We start from the raw sequence: 25919 nt of genomic DNA, 5'->3' as shown, positions 1-25919 counted from the left end.
TTTCCATAAGCGATTAGCTATAAAAATGAGATAGTTAATAGGTACAGATCAAAACAATATTAGCAAAAAGTGGTTACAGCATTAAAATGGCTCAAATTATAATTCCTAATGAAGTAGTGGATTTTTCTTTACTTGATCATAAAAATAATCTCCACAAAATTTAAGAGTCACATCTCTTTGGGTAAACATACCACTAGAAATTCTCTCACCATTGGGCTTTTTTGATCATTAAAATGTTACTAATGCTTTATCTGCATGTGTCCTGTGAGAATACTGCTTATCCCTTTCCCTTCTCACATTCTTTAGAAAGCTAGGAACAGTCCAGTCCTCTAAGTGACAGTGAATCCTAAGGCAGTGACTTTCCATTGACAATACGTGGCCCGAATACCTGTTTTTAACTTCCTGGGGATGTCGGTCCCTAAGCCCAAATACACCATCTCTTTCCTTCTACCTGGTTTCTTTATCCTTTTTGAGCTGGATTTGGGATGAACTGTCTGCAATCTGCAATCTGACAGTTCAAGACGCTGTCACGACAGCTTTCTGCAGGCTTTCCTCAGCTCTCCTGGTTCCTATTTTACAGCCGTAGAGATGGCGCCTTTAGCTGGAGAATGAGTTTAAAACAAAACTTTTCCTTAAGTGGTCGGGCAGCTGAGGGGGCCGCTCTGATGCTGAGGAGGGGGACGTAGCATCCGAGCGCGGTTCTCAAGTCCCTCCGGGTCCGGCTCTGGACTCCAAGCAAAAGGGGCGGAGAGGAAGGGGCGGAGGTCAACCGCGCCCTCCACCCCGCCCAGGCGGTGAGCGCCGCTAGGTGCTAAAGGATCGGAGGAGCCCAGCGCACCGGCAGGTTCCGCGCTGGGAGAGCGCGCAGAAGCACGCGCGGCGAGACAGAGTCGGAGCCCGGGCCGGAGCTGGAGCGAGAGCGCGGCGCAGAGCCCCAGGAACCGGCGGAAGCGACGGAGCGAAGCCGGGCGCGGGATGGCCCACGGACCCGCGCGCTCTTCTGCTCCACCTACAGCCCTGCCCGCGGCCCGGGATGCCAAGGTAAACACCCCTTCAGCGGCTGGATTCCCACGCGTTGGCCACCCGACTGAGGTTTAGCCACCCCACCTCGGATGCCCGGCGGCAGCAGCAGCCGGCGGCACCGGAGGGCACCTTAGCCTGAGCTGGCCAACAAGTTTGGACCAGATGCCCCAAGCTGGGGAGACCCGCAGAGCAATGTCTGATCCGTCTGGAGCCTGAGGTGCGCGCCTGGGGATCGGGTAGAACGGATCTCAGAGGAGGGAAACGGGTAAAGGAAAAGATCCCCTTCCCTCTCCTTGCTTCCCCGCCCGCGACACTTCGACTCCGGCATCCTGGCCAGCGCAGGCCTTTGGCGCCCCCCGGGGTGGGAGGGAAATCGGCCTCTGGCGTTTGAGCAATCGCAGAAAGTTTCAGGCAGTTAAGAGGTTTGGGAAGGATGTTGCAAGCAGAGGCCTGGGGGCGGTGGGGTAGTAGTGATCGAAAGTCGAGCTGTGAGTAAGACCGGAGGAGGCGGCCGCCCTCCGGGCAGTCCCGGGTGGCCCCACTTGGGCAGGTCCCAGGAAAGGCTGGCTCCGGAATTCCTAGCCTCCCAGAAAGCTGCTGGGGAAACGCCGGTGGAAATAGCTCGGGGCGGGATGGCAGTGGTGGCGGGTATAGAGGGTCTGTGACTCAGGCCTCAACTCACTAGAGAAAGAGCGACAAATAAATAATTCGCCTGGGATGTAGCTACCCTGAAGCTATAACTTAGATCAATAGCATCTAGGCAGATGCGCCCACAGTGAGGGCGGCCCGCCTTCTATGCTCTCATCAGCCAACATTTCTGCACAGGTGGTAGTTGGACCGGAAAATCTTCCTAGACACTCAACACTGAGCCTTCCAGGGGTCACTGATGTGTGTGGTTTGCTGTTATTTGACCTAAATCAAATAGTTTTAGAACTTATTCAGAGAAGCCCCATGCAGCATCAGTGAGCTGTGGCTCCACTTTGCACCCTCCCAAAGTTTGGAGAAGATGATTTTGTCTGCCTGAGAGTCATAGGTCTCAAAGAAATAATCTGCACTTTGGGGACAAAGCTCATCAGAGAAAAAAGCAGAAACTTTAGAAAGTCACCTAGTTATTAAAATAGACTATTATACTTTAAAAGCTCAACTGGGTTTAAATCTAGCCTTGTTAAGCGACTTCGTAAACCTTAGGAGTTTTAAGGTGTCAGTGAATTGTCAGGAGGCAGTTTAGGAGGTGCCCAGTGGCAGAGTAGCCATAGAGGTTAACCAAGGGGTCTCAATTCTGGTAGCTTCTTTACCCTGAAAATGAAATGTGGAACTGCAGGCAGATGTGTGCTGTTTTCAGTATGATGCAACCTTGCTCATGACAGGCCAGATAAATCTGATTCCCACCACAGGGTGCTGGGGTGCTTTGGCCTTCAATGTCAGATGAACAGTTATCCAGGGCTCATAATTTCTCTGTCTTTATGCTACAGATCTCTGGACCGCAAGCCTGCACTGTTTTGAGAGGAAGATGACTTGAGTGGCCAGCTCTTATCTCCACAACAATGTCCACGAACAATTCCAAACAGCCAGTGTCCCCTGCAGCCGGGCTCCTTTCAAATACAACTTGCCAAATGGAAGAAGAGCTTTCAATATCTTTTTCGATAACCTTCATGACAGTGGGAATCTTATCAAACAGCCTTGCTATTGCTATTCTCATGAAGGCATACCAGAGATTTAGACAGAAGTACAAGTCATCGTTTTTGCTTTTAGCTAGTGCTCTGGTAATCACAGATTTCTTTGGGCACCTCATCAATGGAGCTATAGCAGTCTTTGTATATGCTTCTGATAAAGACTGGATCCATTTTGACAAATCAAACGTCCTTTGCAGTATTTTTGGTATCTGCATGGTATTCTCTGGTCTGTGCCCACTTTTTCTAGGCAGTGTGATGGCCATTGAGCGATGTATTGGAGTCACCCAACCAATATTTCACTCTACGAAAATTACATCCAAACATGTTAAAATGATGTTGAGTGGAGTGTGCTTTTTTGCTGTTTTCGTAGCTTTGCTGCCCATCCTTGGGCATCGTGACTATAAAATTCAAGCATCGAAGACCTGGTGTTTCTACAAAACAGATCACATCAAAGACTGGGAAGATAGGTTTTATCTTTTACTTTTTTCATTTCTGGGGCTCCTAGCCCTTGGTATTTCATTTTTTTGCAATGCCATCACAGGAATTTCACTTTTAAGAGTTAAATTTAAAAGTCAGCAGCACAGACAAGGCAGGTCTCATCATTTTGAAATGGTCATCCAGCTCCTGGTTATAATGTGTGTCTCCTGCGTTTGCTGGAGTCCGTTTCTGGTAAGGACCTATGGTTTTGACAATTTTTGCTTTGTTCAGTTAATCGATATTCAGTACAAGGTTTCTTGTCTTTTCAAAGTTGGTAGTCTTGATGGGCAATGCTGTTTCATCTTTTAAATGCTGGAACTTACTTCTACTCAGAACTTGCTTTAGTTCTCAGCTCTGGCTTATAATTAAGCTATTTATGGCATAGATGGTTATTTCCCCACAAGCCCAGAATTAAAAGAAATATCTCCCTAAACAATTCTAACCATAGTGTTACCTGTTGCAGTGTGGTATAAAGTAATTTTCACAAAAGTAACATAGTTTTAATATACTGAATATGATTAGTTTCTAAAATGTGAAAAAAAAGGCTATAAAACAATATTAGAATGGACTCCAGTAAGTCTTGATAGAAAACCACACGGACTTGTAATTTATAGGCTAGCTGCTTCTCAGCACACAATGACCAGGTCTCAGCTTGCAAAGGGAGGAGATGGGCTGAGATAGTTGGATAGTGTAGGTGAACTAGTTGGGTAGATAAGGTAAAGAATCACTAGTTCACTAACCCAGGATGATAGTAATGCAGGGAGGGGTATGATTGGCAGGAGAGCCAGGGATTCTTCTCTTATCATTTCATTCCTTCCTCTTTTTCAATTTAGCCAGCAGCTATATTTAACATCTTGGTATTTTTATTTGGAAATGATGGCTAAGTTTAAAGAATTAGCAACAAACATAAATCATTTATATGACTTTCTAGGTAGGAGACAAAATACTTAAGATTGATAAGTATGACCATAACTGTCTCCAACAGTTTACTTTATGATGGAAAAAGTGATAACATACAACGAAAGAGAAAACATCCTTCTGTATGTAGCTCCTGATGGCAGTAAAGATTATTTTGATCCCTTTTTTTGTACCAGTGGGGAAACAGATTGGTATCCAAAGATAGTAATACAGGTGATACCCAGGTAGAGGTAAAGCAAAAGAGTGAGACAAAGGTAGACATAACACAAAGGTCATGGTCATACCTTGCATCGTGTTTCAGGTGCTTGTTAATAATGCAGTTCTTCTAGGCCCCCTTAGGTCCATTGTCCAAGAACTGTTGCCAGTAGGGTTTTAATAAACAACCCTGATGGTCCTGGTGAGAGCTGTTGCTGCAGACAGATGCTATGGTAGTTGATTTTATTCTGCAAAAAGATTTCTACTTTTAAAATATTTCTTGGGCTTCCCTGGTGGTGCAGTGGTTGAGAGTCCGCCTGCTGATGCAGGGGACGCGGGTTCGTGCCCCGATCCGGGAGGATCCCACATGCCGCGGAGCGGCTAGGCCCGTGAGCCATGGCCGCTGAGCCTGCGCGTCCAGAGCCTGTGCTCCGCAATGGGAGAGGCCACAGCAGTGAGGGGCCCGTGTACCGCAAAAAAAAAAAAAAAAAAAAAAAAATTCTTTGTTTCTATCTCTGTTATTTCCTCACAATTTGAATTTGGCTTCTGAAATTTTTGTATCATTTAAATATTTTTTTCGTGATATTCCAGAACTGTCCTAGGGGCCCAACCGAGGAGAGGATAGGCTACATCTGTCAATGGCAAGTCAATGTTTTGAGGCTGGCTTATTGTCAATTTAGGAGGCCTTGGGTGACCCCAGTTAGGGATCTCATCTGAGCTCATAGTTCAGTTGTTTGAATCTGAATAGCAGAGACAAGTTCTATCAACACATCGAGTCATTTCAGTGTTCATTCTTAGAGAGTTTAATTTATGCTACTTGACAAAGGAAATTCCCTTAGAGTAATGCTCCTCTTCTTCTTAAACTTTTAAATAGAGTAGCTTTTTAAAATAAACAGTGAGTCTGAGCAAAAACGAAATTAATTTGAGGGTTGGAAAGGGAATAATAAGAAAGGGAGAAAAGAGGTAGCTGAAAATCTTTAAAGAAAATGTAAAAATGAAGGTCCTAGCTCTGGAGAAAACCCGAAAACCATGAAATAGTGAACTTATTGAGAGACAGATAATCTGGATAACTGGGCTAATCACTGGTGTTTTGGTTTTTGCTTGTTCTGAGTCACCTTTAAAATTCTACTTAGTTCTGGCTTTTGACTTTGAGAAATAGGAGTTATAGGTTAACTACTGTAAGGGAATGGAAAGTAACAAAATTTCATCCTCACCATGGATATTTTGAATTTATGTTTTTCTCTAAATTCTTTTCCTGAATTTTTGGTTTTCTTTACTGTTAAAATAGATATTACAATTTAATTCATATTTTGAACATATTTCCTAGTGGAATATAATTTTATTTTTGTGAAACATTTTCTGAGGTCTGCGTTCTATTTAGCTGTGAATTATTGCTACACATATGACACCAATGTATCAATACTTCTAAAATGCTTTTTAGTGTGGAAAATTATTTCTGCATTAGATGTGTAGTAGGTCTACCACAGATACCCCTTGCTGGATTGATGTTTTAAGTTGTTTCAAGCATTATTTTCAGTTTCTCTTGTGGAGTCTTGGGTCTTCATGGCAAGTTCTTTCTGAAGGATTTATAACTTGTGGCCTGGACATAAGTGCCTTGCACATTACATTAAGACCACCAGACAGCTCTAAATGGAACCTGAGTGAAAAACCCAGGCTTGGGAATGCCAAAATAACACCTAACACTGATTCCTCTGTTGAACCATTTCTCCTTTACTACGTAAGTGCCCAGGTGGAACTGCATAGGTATTAATGACTGAGCCATTATTCTCCACCCTATGTTTTAAAAGTTTCTTAGTTTAAAAAATATCTCTGAAACCAAGCTTCTAAATTCCCATAGATGCACTATAGTTGTGACATCTTCCATGTCAATGGCCTACTTTACACCATGTGCCTTCTCTCTATGATTGATGAGGATGAAATGTTGGATTTGTCATTTGAATGAACATCTGAAGACACTCTTTGACCTGTGTTCACTGTCATTTTCAAGCCTCAAACTGGAATGGGGTACAGGTGCACACACTAAAAGGAGGAAGTGAGGAATGCGGATGATGGTGTCTGGGTTTGGCAGGATTTACTGCATCAAAACATCAATAGTGGCATAATTTCTAAAACTTTTAAAATTTGTAGCTGATGAAAAGGGGGATACTTTATTAAGTTTGATGATTGACTTTAATACAAAGGTAAGATGATCATGATGTTTGTTAGAAATCTCTCTTTTAATAGACTTAATTTTTCTTGAGTAGTTTTAGGTTTACAGAAAAATGAGTGGAAAACACAGAGTTCACATATAGCTTCTCATGTCTCCACCCCTCCACCCCACAGTCATCCTTCTTATTAACATCTTGCACTGATGTAGTACGTTCGTTACAATCGATGAGCCAATACTTGTACATTATTATTGACTAAAGTCTGTAGTTTACATTAGGGTTCTCCTTATGTTGTACAGTGTGTGGGTTTTGACAAATGTATATTGACATGTGTCCACCATTGTAGTATCATATAGAATAGTTTCACCACCCTAAAAGTCCCCTATGGCTTTTTTTAAAAATTTAATGTTTGTTCTTTTTTTCCCACAAAGGGGAAAATGTGTGTGTGTGTGTGTGTGTGTGTGTGTGTGTGTATTTTCGGGAACTGAAGTTTAGAAATGTAGTACAATTGTAATATTAGTTTAAAATATAACTTGTTAATGACTTAAAAAAATTTTCAATATCTGAATTTTATAGTTTTAAACATGGTTAACTCATATAAATTCATTTAATTACAATCCCAACTGAAAAATCCAATAGATACTTATTAGCTTACATTTCCATTTAGCAACAAGTTAATACAAAAATCTTTGAGAGTCAAATGGCAATTACAAAATTGTCTTGCATGCATTCTAGGTAAATCACTTTTTCCAAATAAATCTTGAAGATTTTTTCTGATGTTTCTAGAGTGACGGGGAAAAAGAAGACATTTAACAGCACTTCTAAGTAACATTTCCTTAATAGTCTTTGCTTCTGTCTTTCTACAGGTACTGATTCTTTTTAATGTTCCATTTCTAGAATATGTAGTCCTAAAAGGAATTTATTATTATTGCTATGCTTATTTCACTAGTTTGGCAGAGCATTAAATACTTGTTGACTGCTTGACTGTAACTTAAGTAGTATGAATGTCAAGAGATTGGAAATGATTGACCAGAATGTGGATTCTGAGTTCTGTAGGTGAGCGTTAATTAAGCAAATATTGAAACCAAATGGTAATTTTTAATCTGTTCCTTAAGTCAGCAACTGTCGAGTTATGACACAATTAAACTTCAAGGATCTTTTCTGGAAGGCTGTTTAGTTTGTTTACCTTCTCTTCAAGGGTAGAGGTTCATTTTGAATTGGGAAAAGAAGTATAAAGTATATGAAGAGAAAATGATATCTTATGTAGGTGAGTTTACCCAAGAAATGTGTTTTCTTGTGTAGGTAGAGTTTGAATTTGATTTTTCTAGGGTTGTTACTCTTCTGCTAGTATTTCTAGTCATATAGTTAAACATTTGGTCACTAAGATGTTTGTCAGATATAAATCAAAAAATGAATGGTTAATTGAATTCTACTGAATTACTAAAGGTATTGGCATCATAATGACCAGGTCTTACAGGGCTAGTGGCAAATGATGGAACAACACAACAGAATAGAACATTTTGACTACTAGTGAAGATTGCTTTCTTTGAGAGGCTGGCTCTCATTATCATATGTAAGACCTGTGTAATGGAAATCTGTGTATGTGTCTTGTGCACCTGCCTCTACACTGAAAGGATGGTGAACAGATGTATAGTTACATGCTTCAAGTGAAAAGAAAAATACGGAAAATGTATAAATATGTATATACATAATGTGTACATGTTTGAATTATTTCCCAACCTAAAAAAATAACTAATCCATCATTGGATCTAATTGTACCAAATAAAAAGGGCTTTGAATGGGTTTCATTCTAAAATTAAAAACAAAATGGACCCCCACTCTCATATAGTTTTATGTCAGATCTTTTTGGTTATTCTTGCATTGCTGCTGATCTTAGAGGCGATTTGTCGGAAATTGTTTTAGCTGGTTTCCTTTGTGAAGTGGGAGTGCTCCCCGGTTTGGAATGTGGAAGCAGCAATCATGATGTCTGGAGAAAGGACTGGTAAGACTTAGGTTCTACTTTTAGGAAATTCGTAAACAACTCAGACTCATACAGCTTAAAATTCATATCCAGACGAAAAGGTATGTTTTAGAGTACATTAAATATAGTTTCTATGATGGGAATTCAGGCTGCTCTTGTGTTTGGGTGGACGTGGAGTACGTGGTGTGAGGTCAGTGACAGGAGCTGGCAGAGGAGCAGTTCTGAGAGATTTGGGAACATATTCCTGTCCCTGAAGCCTTGGTGTTCTCTTGCCTGGAGTACTCTCCTCCTGACATCCATGTGGCTCTCCCCCGACTCCTCTCTTAAATATCATGTTGTCTAGGTAGTCTATCTTAAAAAGTACCCTTTCTCTTCTCTCCTCCATTGCTCTGCCTTATTTACTCTCATAGCACTTAGCAGCATCGGATAACATGGGGTACATTTCTCTGTTTATTTGGTTGTTTTTTGGCTTCTGCCTCTAGCATGTAAGCTCCTTGAAGGAAGGGACCTCGATTATTGCTGCGTCCTCAGTTCTGAGGCCAGTGCCTGGCACAGAGTTGAGCTCAGTAAGTATTTGCTAAATGAATCTCACATAAAGGAGGGCTCAGTGGGTAATGGCTCTCATTTCCACTTTGGACCCAGTCTGCTGATGAGGTCAGGACTTAATTGGTCGGCCTCGGGAATACTTCCAATACTTTGAATTGGAATTTGGATTGGAGAAGTCCAAGAGGGGAACGTGTGTTCAGAGGTTCCCCAGGAGTATTAGTTGGAAATGGTGTCCTGGAGGATCCTGAACATTCTACAAATTGCATCTGGTGCTAGAATTTAGGAATTTTGTCAGCATCATGGATAAACTAGGAATGATATTATTTTGTTATGATGTTTACATGCCCGTTTCCTCTGTTAGTCTCAATGGTCCTTGGTAGCTAGGAGCTATATTACTGGTTTGTGCTTTAGTTTCTACAAGTAGTAGGTCATAAACCAATGTTTATTGAATGAATGAACTAAGGAACCAAGTATTAAATACAAAGTATTGAAGGCAAAGGAAACAATTAGGTGATATAACTTATTCATAGTTATTTTTGCACCATTATTATCTTTAGCACCACCTTTTTCTCTACATGCACACATTTTTCCTCCCAAAATGTATGTATTTTTTATTGGTGTTTTATCTTTGAGGGGGTCACTTCAGGAGACAGAAGGAAAAACTTTCTTTGAGTAAAGACCTGCAGATACTGGTTGTACATTGTCATAAATAAAATCTCCAGAGTAATTGTTGAAATTTCTCTATAAAATGGGCTTGCTTACCTCAAGCCTTTGCCAGCTGATTGAGTGACTACATGGCTCAATTTGTATTGCTAATCAGACTAAAAGATTGAGTAGGTCTTTTATTCATGGAGGATTAATTCTCAGAGAACTCCAACAGACCTGCTTAGTAGACATGGTGCCCCACCCAGATCCCCTTTGGGGTGACTTTTGCCCCTGGAGAAAGTACCCTCAGCCAAGGGAGCTGCCTTGCCCGTGGTTGTGCCCCCCTCTCTTTGGTCATTCTGTGTACAGTGACAGGTGGGTGTGGGGATCCAAAGCACTTACCCCCTTGCCTCATTTGGGACATTTCTGAAGGGTCATATGTGCTTCAGAGCTTGTAGCTCCATTCCAGCTCTGCTTCTCCCTGTGCCAAGTCCTGCTTTCCTCATCACCTCACTGTGCTCAGAAAAATGCCTGCATGTAGATCTCTGTCTCAAAGTCTGCTTCCTGCAGAATCTGGTTTAGGACCATTTTCTAGAAGTCCATTTGTTCACACATTATCTAAATATAAAGTATATTACACATAGGTTTACAGTGTGATTTGGTAAATATATTGAGTTATGCATAGGCCTTTGGAATTGAACTCATTTGAGTATATGATCTCTCTTCATGGAAAAGTATGGTGCAAAATTGGACCAAAAGTCAATCAATTAAAAAAAGACACTGCTAGGTTGAGAATTTACACAATAGTCTGTTGATTTAGTTGTGCACGGTTGTCTGGAATACTTAGGTATTTTAAGTTTATTTACTCTTGGCAAAATATGGCTTCCTGTTTTTAAGGAGAGAGACATAAAAACGCCCAAAGATGTCAGACATTGAGACGGCACTTACAAAACATTACTTGAATGATTCAAGTGTAAATGAATCAGAAACATGTGGATTAAGTTTATACCCTCATGGATCTAAAACTCTTCTGGCTTAATGTGTTTTGGGGTTTTAAATTAAGCCCCCAAACATTTCAAGAACAATTCAAGATGTTGATTTGCCCCAAATCTCTCTGGGTTGCCAGTTTTAACTTTATTTGCTTAGTCTCATCCTTACAGGAGGTATATAAAATGCATTTGCATTTATGTTTGCTTCGGAAATCATTTACAGCCACACCAGATTTTAACTGTTATTTCAATGCCATTTATCTGTATTTAGAGAGGATTTCATTCAATAGGAGAATTTTGTCTTTTGATATTTGCAAATATTACCTTTCAAAGCTTGTGTAAATTTGTCATTTTGTCAGTCCTCCGTCCTGGGCGTCAGGATGGTAATGCCACAGAGGAGTGGGTACAGCTGTGGCTTTATACAGACAGGGAGATGGTTTTTCTCACTCCTTCTAAGCTATTGAATCCCCAAATTAAATTCAGATTGTGAAATGCCAAAACAGAGTATGGCTGCGGTGTGATGGCAAAGGAGACAGAGACAACTGGATTGTGTAAAAGATTCCCTTTAGCTTTTAGTGCACAGTCCCAAGTCAAGCATTTCTTTTAGAATGCTCTAGTTATTTAAGCACAGGCAGTGGGGGGGGGGGCAGGGTCCCAGCCCCACCATCTCTTAGCTGTGACCTGGAGTTACTCTAAGCCAATTTTGTACATCCGTGAACTGATTATAAAACTGGATCTTACTTAAAAGTACCACTGGAAAATATGATTTGTCCTCCTTACAATCTCATAACATAGTGATTGGCATACAGTAAATGCTCAACACAATCCCCAGATCCTCAAGCATCTATTGCTGTTATTGCCACCTGCCATCTCAATTAGAAATAGTCATCTGTGTTTAGTCCAGATGTTTTCCATTTCTCCTGTCTTGAGAAGGTTTGGTCATGCTGGGATCAGAAAAGTTTCCTGAACAATGTCCCTCGAAGGTTCAGATTATTGTGCCTCATTTCACTGTCTCACCAGAAGTAAAGATGTTTCGTGCTAATCTTTCACATCTTATTTGAATTCAAATAATCTAATAATGTAGTATTATAATTATAATAATGTATTAGATATTAACTTATACATTATTGAACCAAGCTAAAATTAGCAAAAAACTATTGAGACTGTTATGTATAAAGTACTACTATTGGGGCTGTGCCCATTCCAGGAGTTAAAAGATAAAGCTTTTTCCTCGAAGAGCTGACAACTTAGTTGGAGTAAAAGATATACTCGAGGAGCTAAAATATTAGCTCAGTGTCATGTAGTAGTTAAGAGCCTGGGTTCACGTCCTGTTTCTTCTGGTTCCTGTGTGTCCCTATCCACTCTGTGCTTCAATTTCCTCACATGTAAAATAGGTAGAGTAATAGTATCGCTTCATTGGGTTGTTGTGAGGACTAAATAAATGAATAGTTGTAAGTCAAAATAGTGCCTGACATAGTACCATATGCTTCAGTTATTATACTATTATCGTTATGTTGCTATTATTGGCAAATATTAATGCTGTCGACCAATAAAAGCCAACAAAACATCATCTGTCAACAGGCTGATCAAAGGCACTTTTTAATTAGTTATTAAATGAATAAGGGTGCTACAGTAGGAAGCCGTTACTTCCAATTTGGTGGTCCACAAGGAATTATTTGTCTACTTATTTGACAAACGTTTATTGAGCACCTGCCAGGTGCCAGGCAGTGTTCTAGATGCAGAATAACAATCTCTGTGATTTAATTGGTCACTATATCTATGGCCTTAATTAACAGTATTTATAGAAAAGGAAAAAGGAAGACATATATAGAAAATTGAAATATGAAGATATTTGATTATAATTTATGTTAGAATAAAATAGCAGGTACATGTCAATCCCAAACTCCCCAACTATCCCTCTGCTATGTTTAAAATGGATAACCAAATAAATGCTTTTGCTTGCCAAAAATACAATAAAATAGCTATGGCAAAAAAAAAAGAAAAAAAAAGAGTAGCAGGCATACTGTTATGAATGTAGTGGATGAGATTATTTTTGATAACTTATAAATATCTATAGCATATCATTTAGAATGAAATATTACTGGAAAAAATTGTGATCCAAAGTCAAGTAATGTAAATTGTAAGGTAAAACAAGGAGAAAAGAGATAATAATGTATATAATTTCTAGAGATATAAAAGTGTAAGAATAACAAACTCTTTAGTATTTGCGACAGGCTTGAACAAGATTAGAATACAGCAGGTTGTAATAAATTAATATTAAAAGCTAGATTTTTTAAGTAATGAAATATGAGTAGTAGAAAAATTAAATCAGATAATAAAAATTTCATAATTCAAAGTAGTATTTTATACTATCTTTTGACAAGGGAAGTGACTCAGGATATAGAAGAGAAATAAATGTTGGTGAAATGAAGCATCACAAAACCCAATAATTCCTTCCAAGAATTTAGGTTAAGAAAGTGTTAGCAAGGACTGAAGATAAAGAAAAACAAGTTGCTATGAACATTAATAATATAAATTAAGAAAATTAAAAAATCATTTATTCTTTAATCTACTTGTTAATTTACTCACTGATATATTCTTTGAGCAGGTTTTTACTGAACAAAAGGCTGGGTGTCTCTCCAGGTGGAGTGTAAAGCATAGAAACAGAGACACGACCTGGGAAAATTTTCCTGAGCCAAATCCTAGGAATCATATTTTCTAGCTCCTTCAATTTACCCACAACCTTTGTGCTCGCTCCTCCAATCTCTCTTATCTGCGTCCTCCTTTTCCTTTTCTTTCTTCTTTTAGTATGACATAAATAAAACTATTTGTATTTTTCTGACCTTGCCTGGGAGCAGGGTAGAGGGTTAATTGCTTTAGTAATAGTGGAGGAACCTCTGGGCCCAAAGGTGTATTAGTATTAAATAATAAATAATAACATTGCTGTAGCAGCAGCAGCAACAGTCATTGTTGTTACTACTTTGATTACATCTTCCCCTATTTTGCTTCTCGCATTTTTGTTCACGGCAGAGGACCAGAAAACAAGGAAAATAAAAACCACACAACAGACAGAGAGACAGAATGCAGGATGGGGAGCGAAGCAGGGATGAAGCAGTGAAGGCAGCAGAAAGCTGGCATATATAGATGTGAGGGTGGAGAGGCGCTGTCATGTTATAGGAACTCTGTTGGAAAGGAAAGACCTCGCTTTATTTCCACGGGCATCTTATCCTTATTAAGGAATATTAAATTTCATGTGTTATATTCCCTCAAGCTACTTGCAATGTTTTCTTTAACTATAAAATTTTATTGTAAGAAAGTACAGCAAGCTACAAATTAAAATTTTAAAAAATCTTCCAAATCTGACTACCCAGAGATAAACACTATTAACATACTGGGTGCATCCTTTTACTCATCTGATACAGAATACATATTAGTTTAATTTCTTTGATTAACGGAGTGAAATTTTTTTCTTATATTATTGGGCATTATCTCCTTTCTTTTGTGAATGTGTGGGTATCTGTAAATGATTTTCAAGAACTTTTTGGATAACAAAGACCAGATACTGCTAATATATAAAAATAATTATAAAATCAATTGTTATAAAAGCAATTGTTTTTCCATATTCATTGTTCGCCTTTTAACTTAGTATTTTAATTATACAAGTAGTGAATGAATCAATAATTTCTTTTGTAGTTACTGCTTTCTGTTTCATGTTAAGAAATACTTTTTCAGGCTAAGATGACATTGGTATTCATTTCTTTTTTCTTCTAGCACTTTTGCTTTTTCATTTTTTTGTATTTATGTTTTTAATACATTCATAGTTTATGTTGGTTTAATTTGCAAGTTAATAACATGAATTTTCTTTTGAATGGTTAGTTAGTTATCCCAAATCTTTTATTAAATGGTCTTTCTGCAGCTGTTCTAAATTCCTACCTTTATTATATATGAAATTCTTAAATGTGTTTGGATCTCTCTATACTCTTTATTTCATCCTATTGATCTAAATTTAACTTTAAGTACAACTACCATTTTCTTCACATTTTATTTAGACTTGTGTTCAGTTTATCAATTACAATATAGAGTGTCCCCTTTCATGATCATAAGCATATTTTGAATAATAATTTTGTAGTTTTGTCATAACACAAAATTTGAAATTTTTCTTTTAAAATTAGTCTTTCCAGAGGGCTGTTTAGTTTAACAGTTTAAAAGTGCCTTATATCCTTTGTCAGTTGCTTCACCACGGTAAAGCAATTATACTCCAATGAAGATGTTAAAAAAAAAAAAAATGCCTTACATCAAATTACAAATCTTACTGTTTTCAAGTTAGTTAACTTCTTGGTTTTTCTCTTTCTTTCTTTTTTTTTAGTTAACTTCTTATTATCAGATTTTGTAAATATCCCATGGGCATTTGAAAAGAATTTACACTCTTTTTTAAGTTACAAAGTTCAATACATAGGTATTAAATCAAGATTATTGGTAATAGAATATTATTTTCTTATTATTCTTTCTAATTGTTCTGTCAAATAATGTGTATGAGGGCTTCCCTGGTGGCGCAGTGGTTGAGAGTCCGCCTGCCGATGCAGGGGACACGGGTTCATGCCCCGGTCCGGGAAGATCCCACATGCCGCGGAGCGGCTAGGCCCGTGAGCCATGGCCGCTGAGCCTGCGCGTCCGGAACCTGTGCTCCGCAACGGGAGAGGCCACAGCAGTGAGATGCCCGCGTACCGCCAAAAAAAAAAAAAAAAAAAAAAAAAAAAAAAAATGTGTATGAGAACTTGGAATTTTATTATATTTGTGTTTTGTTAGTTTATATTTGTATTTCTAATGGTTTTCATTGGATTTCGATGATTTAGATTTCAACATAATGTCATCGGGGTTAATTCATGTCTGTTATATCTTTGTTGTAAATTATTCCTTTTATAAACATAAAGCAACCTTCCCTCTCACTTTTAAAATAGTTCGCCTTAAATTCTTCTTTATCTTATACTGAAGGTGAGCATTATTAGTGCAATGAAAGCAATAGACTTTTCGGGTATTTTGCATTTTGTTTGTGCGTTTACTATTATTGGGATAGTCTAAGAATCTGTTTGTGCCATTCTTATTAATGGAATACAGCAGCATCATAACATTCAAACAGAACAAGAAGAGCTTTTCTCTCCCTCTCTGTCATGCCCCCAATACCTCTTGGCTGAGCTCTAGAATTCTGACATTGAAGAAAATACAACACGGGGAGTAAATTTTCTGATATTCTGTAGTATGTACTCTGGTGGATGCTTTAGTTCTGCTAATTTGGGAAGCATGAAGTTGAATCAGAAAGGGGGTCAGTGAAGGGAAGAGCATGGCTAATTTCCAGTTTAGAAAGTATGTCAGTTCTACCTGTTCCCACGAATTTGTTACAGACCACAGTGGACCTCAGCACCTGTAACTGGCCTGTCCCTGCTCCAGGTTGTAGTTTGGAATTGCCCAAGACCTATGCACTAGGAAGAGACTTCTGAGAATATTTCTCCAACCCAGCATATCCCGTGGATAGGCTTAAATTAGAAATGCAGTCTTTTTGGGGAAAAGCCAGATTAGAATTGCATATAGAAAGAAAATACTGTGTGAATGCCTTCTTTCTCCTCATTTCCTAATATGAAAGCTTATTTCCAAATTGCAACACAGAAGTAACAACACATATCTCTATCATTATGCTTGTGTTCAGTGCAGTGAACAGAAAATTAGTTTCTGATACAGTTTAATATTTATATGCTTCTATAATGACATTTTTGTGACTCACCATTTCAGTGTTTCTCTCATATACTATTTCTGAATCAAAAAACGACCTGACATACAAAAGAGCTAAAAAAGAAATTTCATAGTCTTTATAATCTTTGCTAGCATGAGGTGGTTTTGAAGCTATTATAGGATGTGTGGTGATTGTTTTTTCCATTGAAAGTCCAAAGACAGCTAAGGCAGACTGTTTCTTATTTCAAGGGAATATAAAGGATTGCTGTTTTCAATCAAGAAAAAAAAATACTAAGCAGTTCTAAATGCATGACATTTAGAGGACTTCTTTGCCTTTCTAGTTCATCTCTCTAAGCTTGTATCAGGCTCATCTGTGGATACGGATGCCAGGGCCAGCTTGCTAAAAGCACTCCTGGATGATGGAGAAGACAACAGTATGTCTCAGAGTAATTTCCATTGTGTGCTATTGACCTCCTGATTGCGCACTTTAGGTTTGTCTGTCTAAGATAAATGGCAGTAATACAAAAGCTAGCCTGCTTATTTAGAGGGTTTTAGATTGACGTGGATTTCACGGTTGATTTGGCAAGCCATTTTATATTTGGCTGTTACGATGAATGAATAACCAGCTTTACATATATCGGTGCCCTTGTCTCGAATACCTGCTTTGAGTATGAATTGACTTAATCTGTAACCACAGCATTGGAGTCACCTTTCTCTTGGACTTCTTGGTTTGTTTTACGTGGTTGCTGAAAGCTCAAGTTCATGTCAATTCAACTCGCCCAGAGCTTATTTATTTGCTAAACAGGATAGCGAGACAAGTAAGCAATCAGTTAAAAATCACACATCACAGGGATTTCTGAAGGATGCCCTGTATATTCAGGTACTGAGCAGAGTAACAAAGCCCTGTGAGTCCTGAGGAGTTTCTTTGTTACCCCCACCCCACTACCCACCCTTCTCCAACAGCCAAAACCAAAACGTTTCAGCTTGAAGGATGAAGGTGTGTATTCTGGAATTAAGCTCATTTTTCCTGTCCACTGAATGCCACTGGCATCTGTGGGAAACAGGAGCCTTCTTTGTGGTAGGTAGAGGGAGAAGTTTGGCCTCCCTATTCAGTGACAGATTACCACCCAGCCTGAGGAGGGGATGGAGGAATTAATGTGCTAGCATGACTTTAAGTACAGGTGAATACAGTTCCTTAAATAATGCTTTTATAATTAAAATCAGAACACTCATATATGAATGTTGCTTAAGTAACTTAAGTATTTTTCCTCCCAAAATTTCTTGAAGAAAGTCTAACGTTTCATAAATGAAATGCCAAAATTGCATGGTTTAGCATGAAGTATAGTCAAATGTATATACGGCTGGTGGCTAAAGATCATCTCTCTAGGAGAATATGTCGCTATGGCATGTTACACTGATGCAAATCTGATTTTCTTTTTATTAGAGAAATTACAATTCTGGAAGTCTTGATTTGTTTTTATTTATATCTAATGATTTTCTTCATGAAACCTGTTCTGATTATTCTAACCCACATTTATCTCTCTTTCTATGGATAAAGTATAGCATCAAATTCTATATAGTCATAAATTTGCACTACTTGTCTTGTGACTGTCTAATATCTCAAATGGACAGGGAGCCCCTAATGACAGAGTCAAGGCCATATGTTTCTACTCTATTTCTTGTGGTGCGTGGTACACTACTTGGAGAGGTTCAAGGAAAATGCAGCTCATCCATTAGAATCCTTTCATTACAAAAGAAATTAGTGAATGAAGCAACATCCTTATAATGATGGTTATTAAATGCATATGATGTCACATAAGGATTTTATTTTTAAATGTTAGTTTTGGAAAAAAGCAGTAAAGTTCTTGAAATGTAACTAGAAACTATAACTGTGGTGATCATTTTAAACGTAAAGTTTTTGCCTAGAAATTTCATTTTGTAGTGTGAGAATTAATTAAAACCCCTCATCTACATAGCTCCTGCCATATGCCAGACAATGCTCTCAGCACTTTACAGATGTTAACTCACTGAATCCCTATTACCTTTTCAATTGTATATTTCTTCAGACATGGAAACTATTTACGATTCTGTATGTTCAGAAGGTCTACCCAAAGAATACAATCGTATTCTTGGACATTATTTGCAGTTAGCTGGACATTATTTGCATTTAGCATCATGAGCAGTTGTAACATCACTGGCCATGTGTTACAATGCAAATTTTATGTAGTTAAAATTAAGATACCTTCAGATTTCAGTCAAGATTCACAGAGAAGAGCTCTGACAGCTTTGATAGCTCAAAGACATTGAGATGGTTGTAATTTGTGAAGAAAGATGAACAGGATTAAAAGGAGGATTATTTTTGTACTCTACTATTTTTCTGACATAGGCCTGACTGGGAGTAAGTCCTTGAACAAATTTGCTTAAAAAGTCTGCCTTCAATAAATTAAAAAAAAACATTTGCTTCTCTTCTTCCTATTGATAATATCCTTAGTCTCCTACCTTTTCCTGCTGTCCCCAAGCTAAATGGGTCCTAATTTATCTGGGTAAATTACAAAAATGATAATAGCAGCTCTGTTAGTTGCTATTGAATATCAAGAATAGCGTGCCATGAAGAGCCAGTTTCAGAATTTTGATTACAGCAAAACAAACTTTTATCCTGAAAATATGTTTATCTCTCAGTGAACAGCCTCTTTGTTCCAAATGTCTTGCAGTCATAACCAGGCATGTTTGCAGCTGGAAGAAGCCATCGTCCTTGATTTTTAGAGAGAGCTGAAGATATGGCCTTAGTGAAAATTCACTCTAAAAAAAAACCTAAAATGCATCCATAAATATAATATGTTTAGAAATGTTCATTTATTCAATAAATATTTTTCTTAGAGCCTTTCATGTGTCAGAGACTGTTCTGTGTTCTAGGAGCATGGTGCTGGATAAGACAGGCAATATTCCCTCTTTCATGGAGGGTGGTGGTAGCCAGGGGTAGGGACTATTTGGTGGGAGAGAGAGAGAGAGAGAGAGAGAGGAAGAAGAAGTAAACAAAGAAATTAACAGAATGACTTCGTATAGCTGTATGTGCTATGACAGAGGGTGGGCTGGGGCTCTTTTAGATTGGATGGTCAGGGAAGGCTTCATGATGAGGTTAGCCCTGGATGACAAAAAGGAGTCAGCCACAGGAAGATATATGGGCAGGGTGGTCGGGTAGAGGGAGCAACCAGCACAAAAAACTCAGTGGTGGGTATAAGCTTCTTGTAATGAGAAGCAAAACCATTTGTTTTGGTTTACCTAACCACAGGTAAGGGTGGTAGGATTTGAGGATGGAGAGGAAGGCAAGGGTCAGATTTTCGAGGACGTTTTAGGTCACTGTGAGTTTGGATTAAATTAGGTTGAAATGCTTTCTTAACAAGAGAAAGATATGATCTGACGTATGGCTTTAAAAGATCATTTTGGCTTCTACATAGAGAATGGATTACAGCAGAGCAGGAATATGGCAGAAAGTTGTTTGAAAAATTTCATTTGAAATATAAGTAATGTATACATTGCTTTTCTAGAACTTATATTGGGAAGTAAGGCAAATAATAAATCACTGTTAAATAAAGATTAGCTTGTGAGTAACAAAGGAAACACTTTCAAAACAATTCTCCTTAAGGCTTAAAATACAATTATATTGTGTGGCAAAAGTTTTAAAGGAAACATTTAGTTTCATCTTATCTATTCTACTTGGTTTATAATCTCAGTACATCTTCTTTGCTGTCTTAGCAAAGGGCATTTTGATGAACATTCATTTGGCTGAAATATGCAATTATCCATCCTATTTTGCTCTTGAGATGAGGTTATTTGGCTCTCTTTTAATTCTCTTTTTTTTTTTTTTTTTTTTTTGTGGTACGCGGGTCTCTCACTGTTGTGGCCTCTCCCGTTGCAGAGCACAGGCTCCGGACGCGCAGGCACAGTGGCCATGGCTCACGCGCCCAGCCGCTCCACGGCATGTGGGATCTTCCTGGACCGGGGCACGAACCCATGTCCCCTGCATAGGCAGGCGGACTCTCAACCACTGCGTCACCAGGGAAGCCCTAATTCTCTTTATTATTGTAATCTTTTTTGGTTTTGGTTTTGCACAGTCACACACACACACTCACACTCACAAATTTGATAAGTCCATGCTTTAGTTACAAATGGTTTTCTGTTTCTTGACCCTAGAACAGGGGTCCCCAACCCTTGGGCTGAGGACCGGTACCAGTTCGTGGCATTTTAGGAACCGGGCCACACACAGGAGTGAAGCTTCATCTGCCACTCCCCAGCGCTCCCCATTGCTTGCATTACTGCCTGAACCATCCCCCCTGGCATCTATGGAAAAATTGTCTTCCACGAAACCAGTCTCTGGTTCCAAAAAGTTTGGGAACCGCTGCTCTAGAGAAATCAGCTTTGAAATGCCCTAATAATTATTTTACAACAAAAGAAAAATGTTCAACCATTATTTTGTCTATGATAACAGTATGAAGGACACACATGTACATGCATTTCTAGGAGAGTGTGTTTTACATGTCAGATGGACCATGGGCCAGGAGTTTATATATCCCTTGTTTGGGGTTTTTAGGTTTTGACTCTGGAATTAAAAACATTTTTTTTTTTTACTATTGATTTTAATACTATAGTTCCCATTGTTTAAACTGTACAAAGCAGGAATGGGGCATATCCTTTTATTTTACAGAGCTTTTCTACAGGGCCTTAAAGTATTTAAGGGCAGAGAAAGAGAGCAAGCCCCACCATAACAAGCCTCAGCAAATTCTGACTTGAGAAGAGGCTGTGTTTTCTGAGTCAAGATGCTTAACTATTCTCTAGGCTCTGTTGCTGGGAAGAAAGGATCAGTATTCATTCCCTGTTGAATGGCATAGTTAGGACCTCAGTACAATTCTTTGACTTGGAAAAATTGTTGTTTCCCACTTTAGCTCTGCATTCACTTACCAAATATTTAGCAGGCACCTACTATAGTCAAAGATGTCTTGATTTTTTATGTTGTCTACATCAATGAGCATCTTCATCAGTGTTGACTCCACAATGTAATGACTATACTGTCTCTGTAGCCTATTCTTGAATCTCTACTTCTAATTAGGTGAGTTCCCATAGCCTATTGTAGTGTGCAGAAATTTCTTTTTCAAAAATTTTTAAATTTTATTGAAGTATAGTTGATTTACAATGTTGTGTTAATTTCTGCTGTACAGCAAAATGATTCAGTTATACATACATATATATATATATATATATATATATATATATATATATACGTTCTTTTGCAGAAATTTCTCACTACCCAAGTTTGGATATGCTAGCCACATCTCCTTTGACAAATTATTAAGGATTTTTGTAGGCTTAAATTTTAACTTCTGTAAAATATGGTTTGCAGTACTGATTATATCTATATACTGATTTAATCAAGTAACCTGTGAATTTTCCCATGACATCTGGTAAGCACCCAGCGAAAGGTGCTGTGTGATTGTTTTGATTATTATTATGACCATTATTCCAAATTGTACTCTAGTAAAACTCAGTGGTAATTTGAAAAACATTCACTAAGTGCCGTCCATGGGCATTTATTTGCACATGTGCTACATGGGTATATAAACATGAATAAAATGAGAGCCTAACTTCAAAGGAATTTGTAGTTTATCTGGGGAGGCAGGAGCAGAACTGGCTCTATTACAAGAGAACCCTGTGAGCAAGTGCCCATGACCTTCCAAGGAGCAGCTTTGCTGGAAAGCTAGTCTACACCAAACAATGGAGGGTAGAGAGTTCTTGACCAAAGCCCCCTTGACTTCAGGCTTATGTGGTCTCTGGTGGTCTTTGGGTTTAGTGAAATAGGCGCTTAACTACCAATCATGAGACAGAGTTCTCTTCTAGAATTGCAATTCTTGTCTTTTGATTCAATCATTGATTTATAAACTTTCTGTTTTCTTTTCTTCCTTGGACTAAATGGTCTCATCTTTTCCTTACACTGATTTCTTTTCCATAAACTTGTAGTAAACACCATTTTCGGTTTGTACCGCCTCCTTTCTTTTCATGATGTGCTTCTTAATACGAATGTATTTAATAAAGTCAATTCTTCTCGAAGATGCCAACCTGACATCGTTTCACCTTTTGGGATTTTGGACCTTTGCAATTCAGGGTTTTGGATCTTGTATCTTTCACTGGTTAACCCAACCAGGGAAATCTGGAGGCTAGTTCAGCTCTTCTTTATCAAAACACTTACCTGGATGCAAAGCCTAATTTCTTGTTGATTACATATGTTTATCTCCTCTTGTTTACTTCTGGGAAAAATCATGTTCTTTTAAGCAAGGCCATTTTTGTGGTATTATTTGCAAAACCGCTTAGGAATCCAGTGTCTTCTATATTACCACAGAAGAAGGGCTTGGCTTTCTGGTATTGCAAATAATACCACAAAACTTGGTAGCTTGATGGAAAAAATAGCAGAGAATTTATATACTGGAAAGAATGGAGTGGCATTGGAACCAGTTTGACAGTACTGCAAGGATGAAATTTCCTGAGCATTTTCTGAGAGTCTCCTAAGGGAAGAACAGTCTTGTTACCTTTGATGGTCATTTTCAGACCTACTAGACCTTTCTTAGTGATATGAATGAATCATTAGTGCAATCTGGCAACAAACTGCCTTCAGCTTGGGATCAATCATGATTAATGTATACAGAGGGTGTCTCTATTGCCTTCCTTGAATGTGTTTATAAAGTGAAAACAACTTGACCTCTTTGGTTATCTATTTTAAATATAGTAGTGTGTACATGTCAATCCCAAACTCCCAATCTATCAATCCCCCCACCCTGCCCCCCAAGTAAGCATAAGTCCATTCCCTATGTCTGTGAGTCTGTTTCTGTTTTGTAAAGTGGATCTTTCCATTTCCTCAGTTTTAAATATTTTATGGCTTTGTGCAATGCCAACTATTGTTAGTTAGGCACCATTGATGTTGTGATAGTGAACTAGCTGCACAAATAATATTTCAAAAATTATCCAAAGATGGAAAGGAATAAGTGCAAAATTCTGAGATAGTATTTTTTAGAAGTCATTTCTTGACATTTCTAAAACAATTCTATGTTAAGAGGAGAAACAAATTATCTGTTGGGAAGACCAGGATTGTGATTAAAAAAAAAAAACCCCACCAATTTGACCTCCTAAGCTGCTTTTTATGTTAAATTTACTTACCAATCTGTTGGATTTTGTAAAAGTACTTATTTAGTATGTTGACATGCTTTAATTACTATTTTTGATTGCCCCTGGGGTCTGAAAATCAAGCTCCAAGGAATATTACCCTAGTCATTTCATAATTTGAAGGCAGGTAATGGCAAGTTCTCCAGCATTTGCATTCTCTGAAGACTGAGTTCATGTGGGGAGATGTAATTTGAGCTACACGTTTTTACTCTGTCCCCTCAGGCAGGATAGGATGGCCAGCCTGCTGGTCACGCGCAGGCCACATGGGTTGGTTTTGATTTCTTTTTTGTTTTTTGGCTGAGCTGTGCAGCTTGTGGGATCTTAGCTCCCCAACCAGTGATTGAACCTGGGCCACCACAATGAAAGTGCTGAGTGCTAATCACTGGACTGCCAGGGAATTTCCTGGTTTTGTTTTCTTACTTTCCCATATTTCATCCCTGTAGACATGTCTTTCTCCCTTCTATGCCAGTTCTGTTTTTTGCTTCATGCATTTTTTAAGTAAGCCAGCTTGCCTTGTTGATCTAATTGCACTCTCTTACCTTTCTTTGTAAGTACAGGAAAAAATAGTTAATTGACAGAAATTCTTCAAAGACAGTGGAAGGCTGAAGTTTGTTCTTCCCAGCCAATTCAGGGAGAGAAATATAATGATTACTTAATTAATAATTATAAGTCGTGAAGCTTTTCTTCACCTGGCATATACCTGTATGGCTGAACTACTTCTTTATTGCCCGTGCCATTCTAATTGATTGGTAGCAATGTTCTAAACATTTTGAATACCATATTGATATGGTATATTTTTATTAACAAAGTAATATGTGTTCATTAATTATGGTTTGGAAAATACAGAAAAAGGAGAATTGAAAAATGTAAGCCCCTGGCTTCCCTGGTGGCGCAGTGGTTGAGAGTCCGCCTGCCGATGCAGAGGACACGGGTTCATGCCCCGGTCCGGGAAGATCCCACATGCCGCGGAGCGGCTGGGCCCCGTGAGCCATGGCCGCTGAGCCTGTGCATCCGAAGCCTGTGCTCTGCAACGGGAGAGGCCACAACAGTGAGAGGCCCACGTACCGCAAAAAAAAAAAAAAAAAAAAAAAAAATAAGTAAAAGAAAAAGAAAAATGTAAGCCCCTTTAAAGGGCTTGTTTATTTCTTGATTAAGTAAATTCCTAGATAGTTTATAATTTCTATGCTATTTTGAATGTTTTTTTCGTTTTCTTATATTCTGTGGTTGCTAATGTTAGTGAGGAGAAGTGTTTTTAATTTTTCTGAGTTGGTCATGTATTCAGCAACTTGCTGAACTCTTTTATTGGTTTCAGTCATTTATTGATTCTAATCATTTCTAGACAACAAAGCTTGATCCCTTTTCTTCTAATTCTTATATACCTCATTTTTAAAATAGCATTGGCCAGGAATTATAATACTAAGTTAGGCAATGGTAGTAATAATAGATGTTCTTATTTTATTCCAGCTCTTAAAATGCATCTATATTTTCTCCATCAAGTATAATGCTGTTGTAGGTTTTTAATACACAGATTTTAGTTTCCTAATTCTAAGTCCCTCATAAGTACTGTATTAGTTTTCTATTGCTAGATAACAAAGTCCTACAAACTTAGCAGCGTGAAATTGCCCACTTTATTATCTCACAGTTCTGTAGGTCAGAAGTCTGGGTGGGTTCAACTGGGTTCTCTGCTCAGGGAATTGAAATCAAGGTAAGAGTGAGGTTTGGCTCCAACCTAGAGGCTTGGGGGAAGAATTCTCTGCAAAGCTGATTAGGTTGTTGTCAGAATCCAGTTCCTTGTAGCTATAGGTCTGAGGTCCCCATTTCCTGGCTGGCTGTCAGTGGGGGGCTGCTCTCTGGTCCTAGAGGCAGCTGAACTCCCTTCTCATGTGGTCCACTCCATCAACAAAGCAGAAATGGTGTACTGAATCCTCCTTACACTTGGAATCTTCACTGGCTTCTCGCGCTACCTGCTGAAGAAAATTCTCGGCTTTTAGAGGAGCTCCTGTGGTTAGATTAGGTCCACCTGTGATAGTTGCACTGTGTTAAGGTCCACTGTGCCTTTTAATATAATCATGGGAGACATATCTCATTGTATTCAGGGATTGGGTTGGGACATCTTTAGGGAGTCATTCTATTGTAAAAATTTTGCTTACGACAGGTACATACCCAACCTCTCTTAGGTACTGTTAATATTCTTCCATGCTTTCCTCAAAGCATATACACAGGTATTAGAGAGGCTGTATTAAGGGTGTGATTTTGGGAGCCAGATTATCTTTACTAACCATTTGACCTTGGGCACGTTAATTAATTTTGTCTCTTTTTCCTTATAATTAAAATGGGAATATTAGTAGTACCTATTTCAGAAGGTATGTAGTAA

At 38.5% G+C, this 25919-nt stretch overlaps 1 protein-coding gene across 1 annotated transcript in view; it reads left to right on the top strand.

Moving 5' to 3' along the window:
- The first annotated feature begins 612 nt into the window (after positions 1-612).
- Positions 613-25919, top strand: part of PTGFR (prostaglandin F receptor) — a 58555-nt gene continuing 33248 nt past the window's right edge. The window contains exons 1-2 of the mRNA XM_022580890.2: positions 613-1041; positions 2496-3365. Of these exons, the coding sequence (XP_022436598.1) occupies positions 2568-3365 (798 nt within the window). The 5' untranslated portion in view covers positions 613-1041; positions 2496-2567. The remainder of the gene's footprint in view (positions 1042-2495; positions 3366-25919) is intronic.

Source organism: Delphinapterus leucas, chromosome 1 (assembly GCF_059928025.1).
Source record: "Delphinapterus leucas isolate spDelLeu-1000000601 "Yukka" chromosome 1, BTC_Dleu_Yukka2, whole genome shotgun sequence".
Classification (NCBI taxonomy): domain Eukaryota; kingdom Metazoa; phylum Chordata; class Mammalia; order Artiodactyla; family Monodontidae; genus Delphinapterus; species Delphinapterus leucas.
This window is presented reverse-complemented; position numbering and strand designations above follow the sequence as displayed.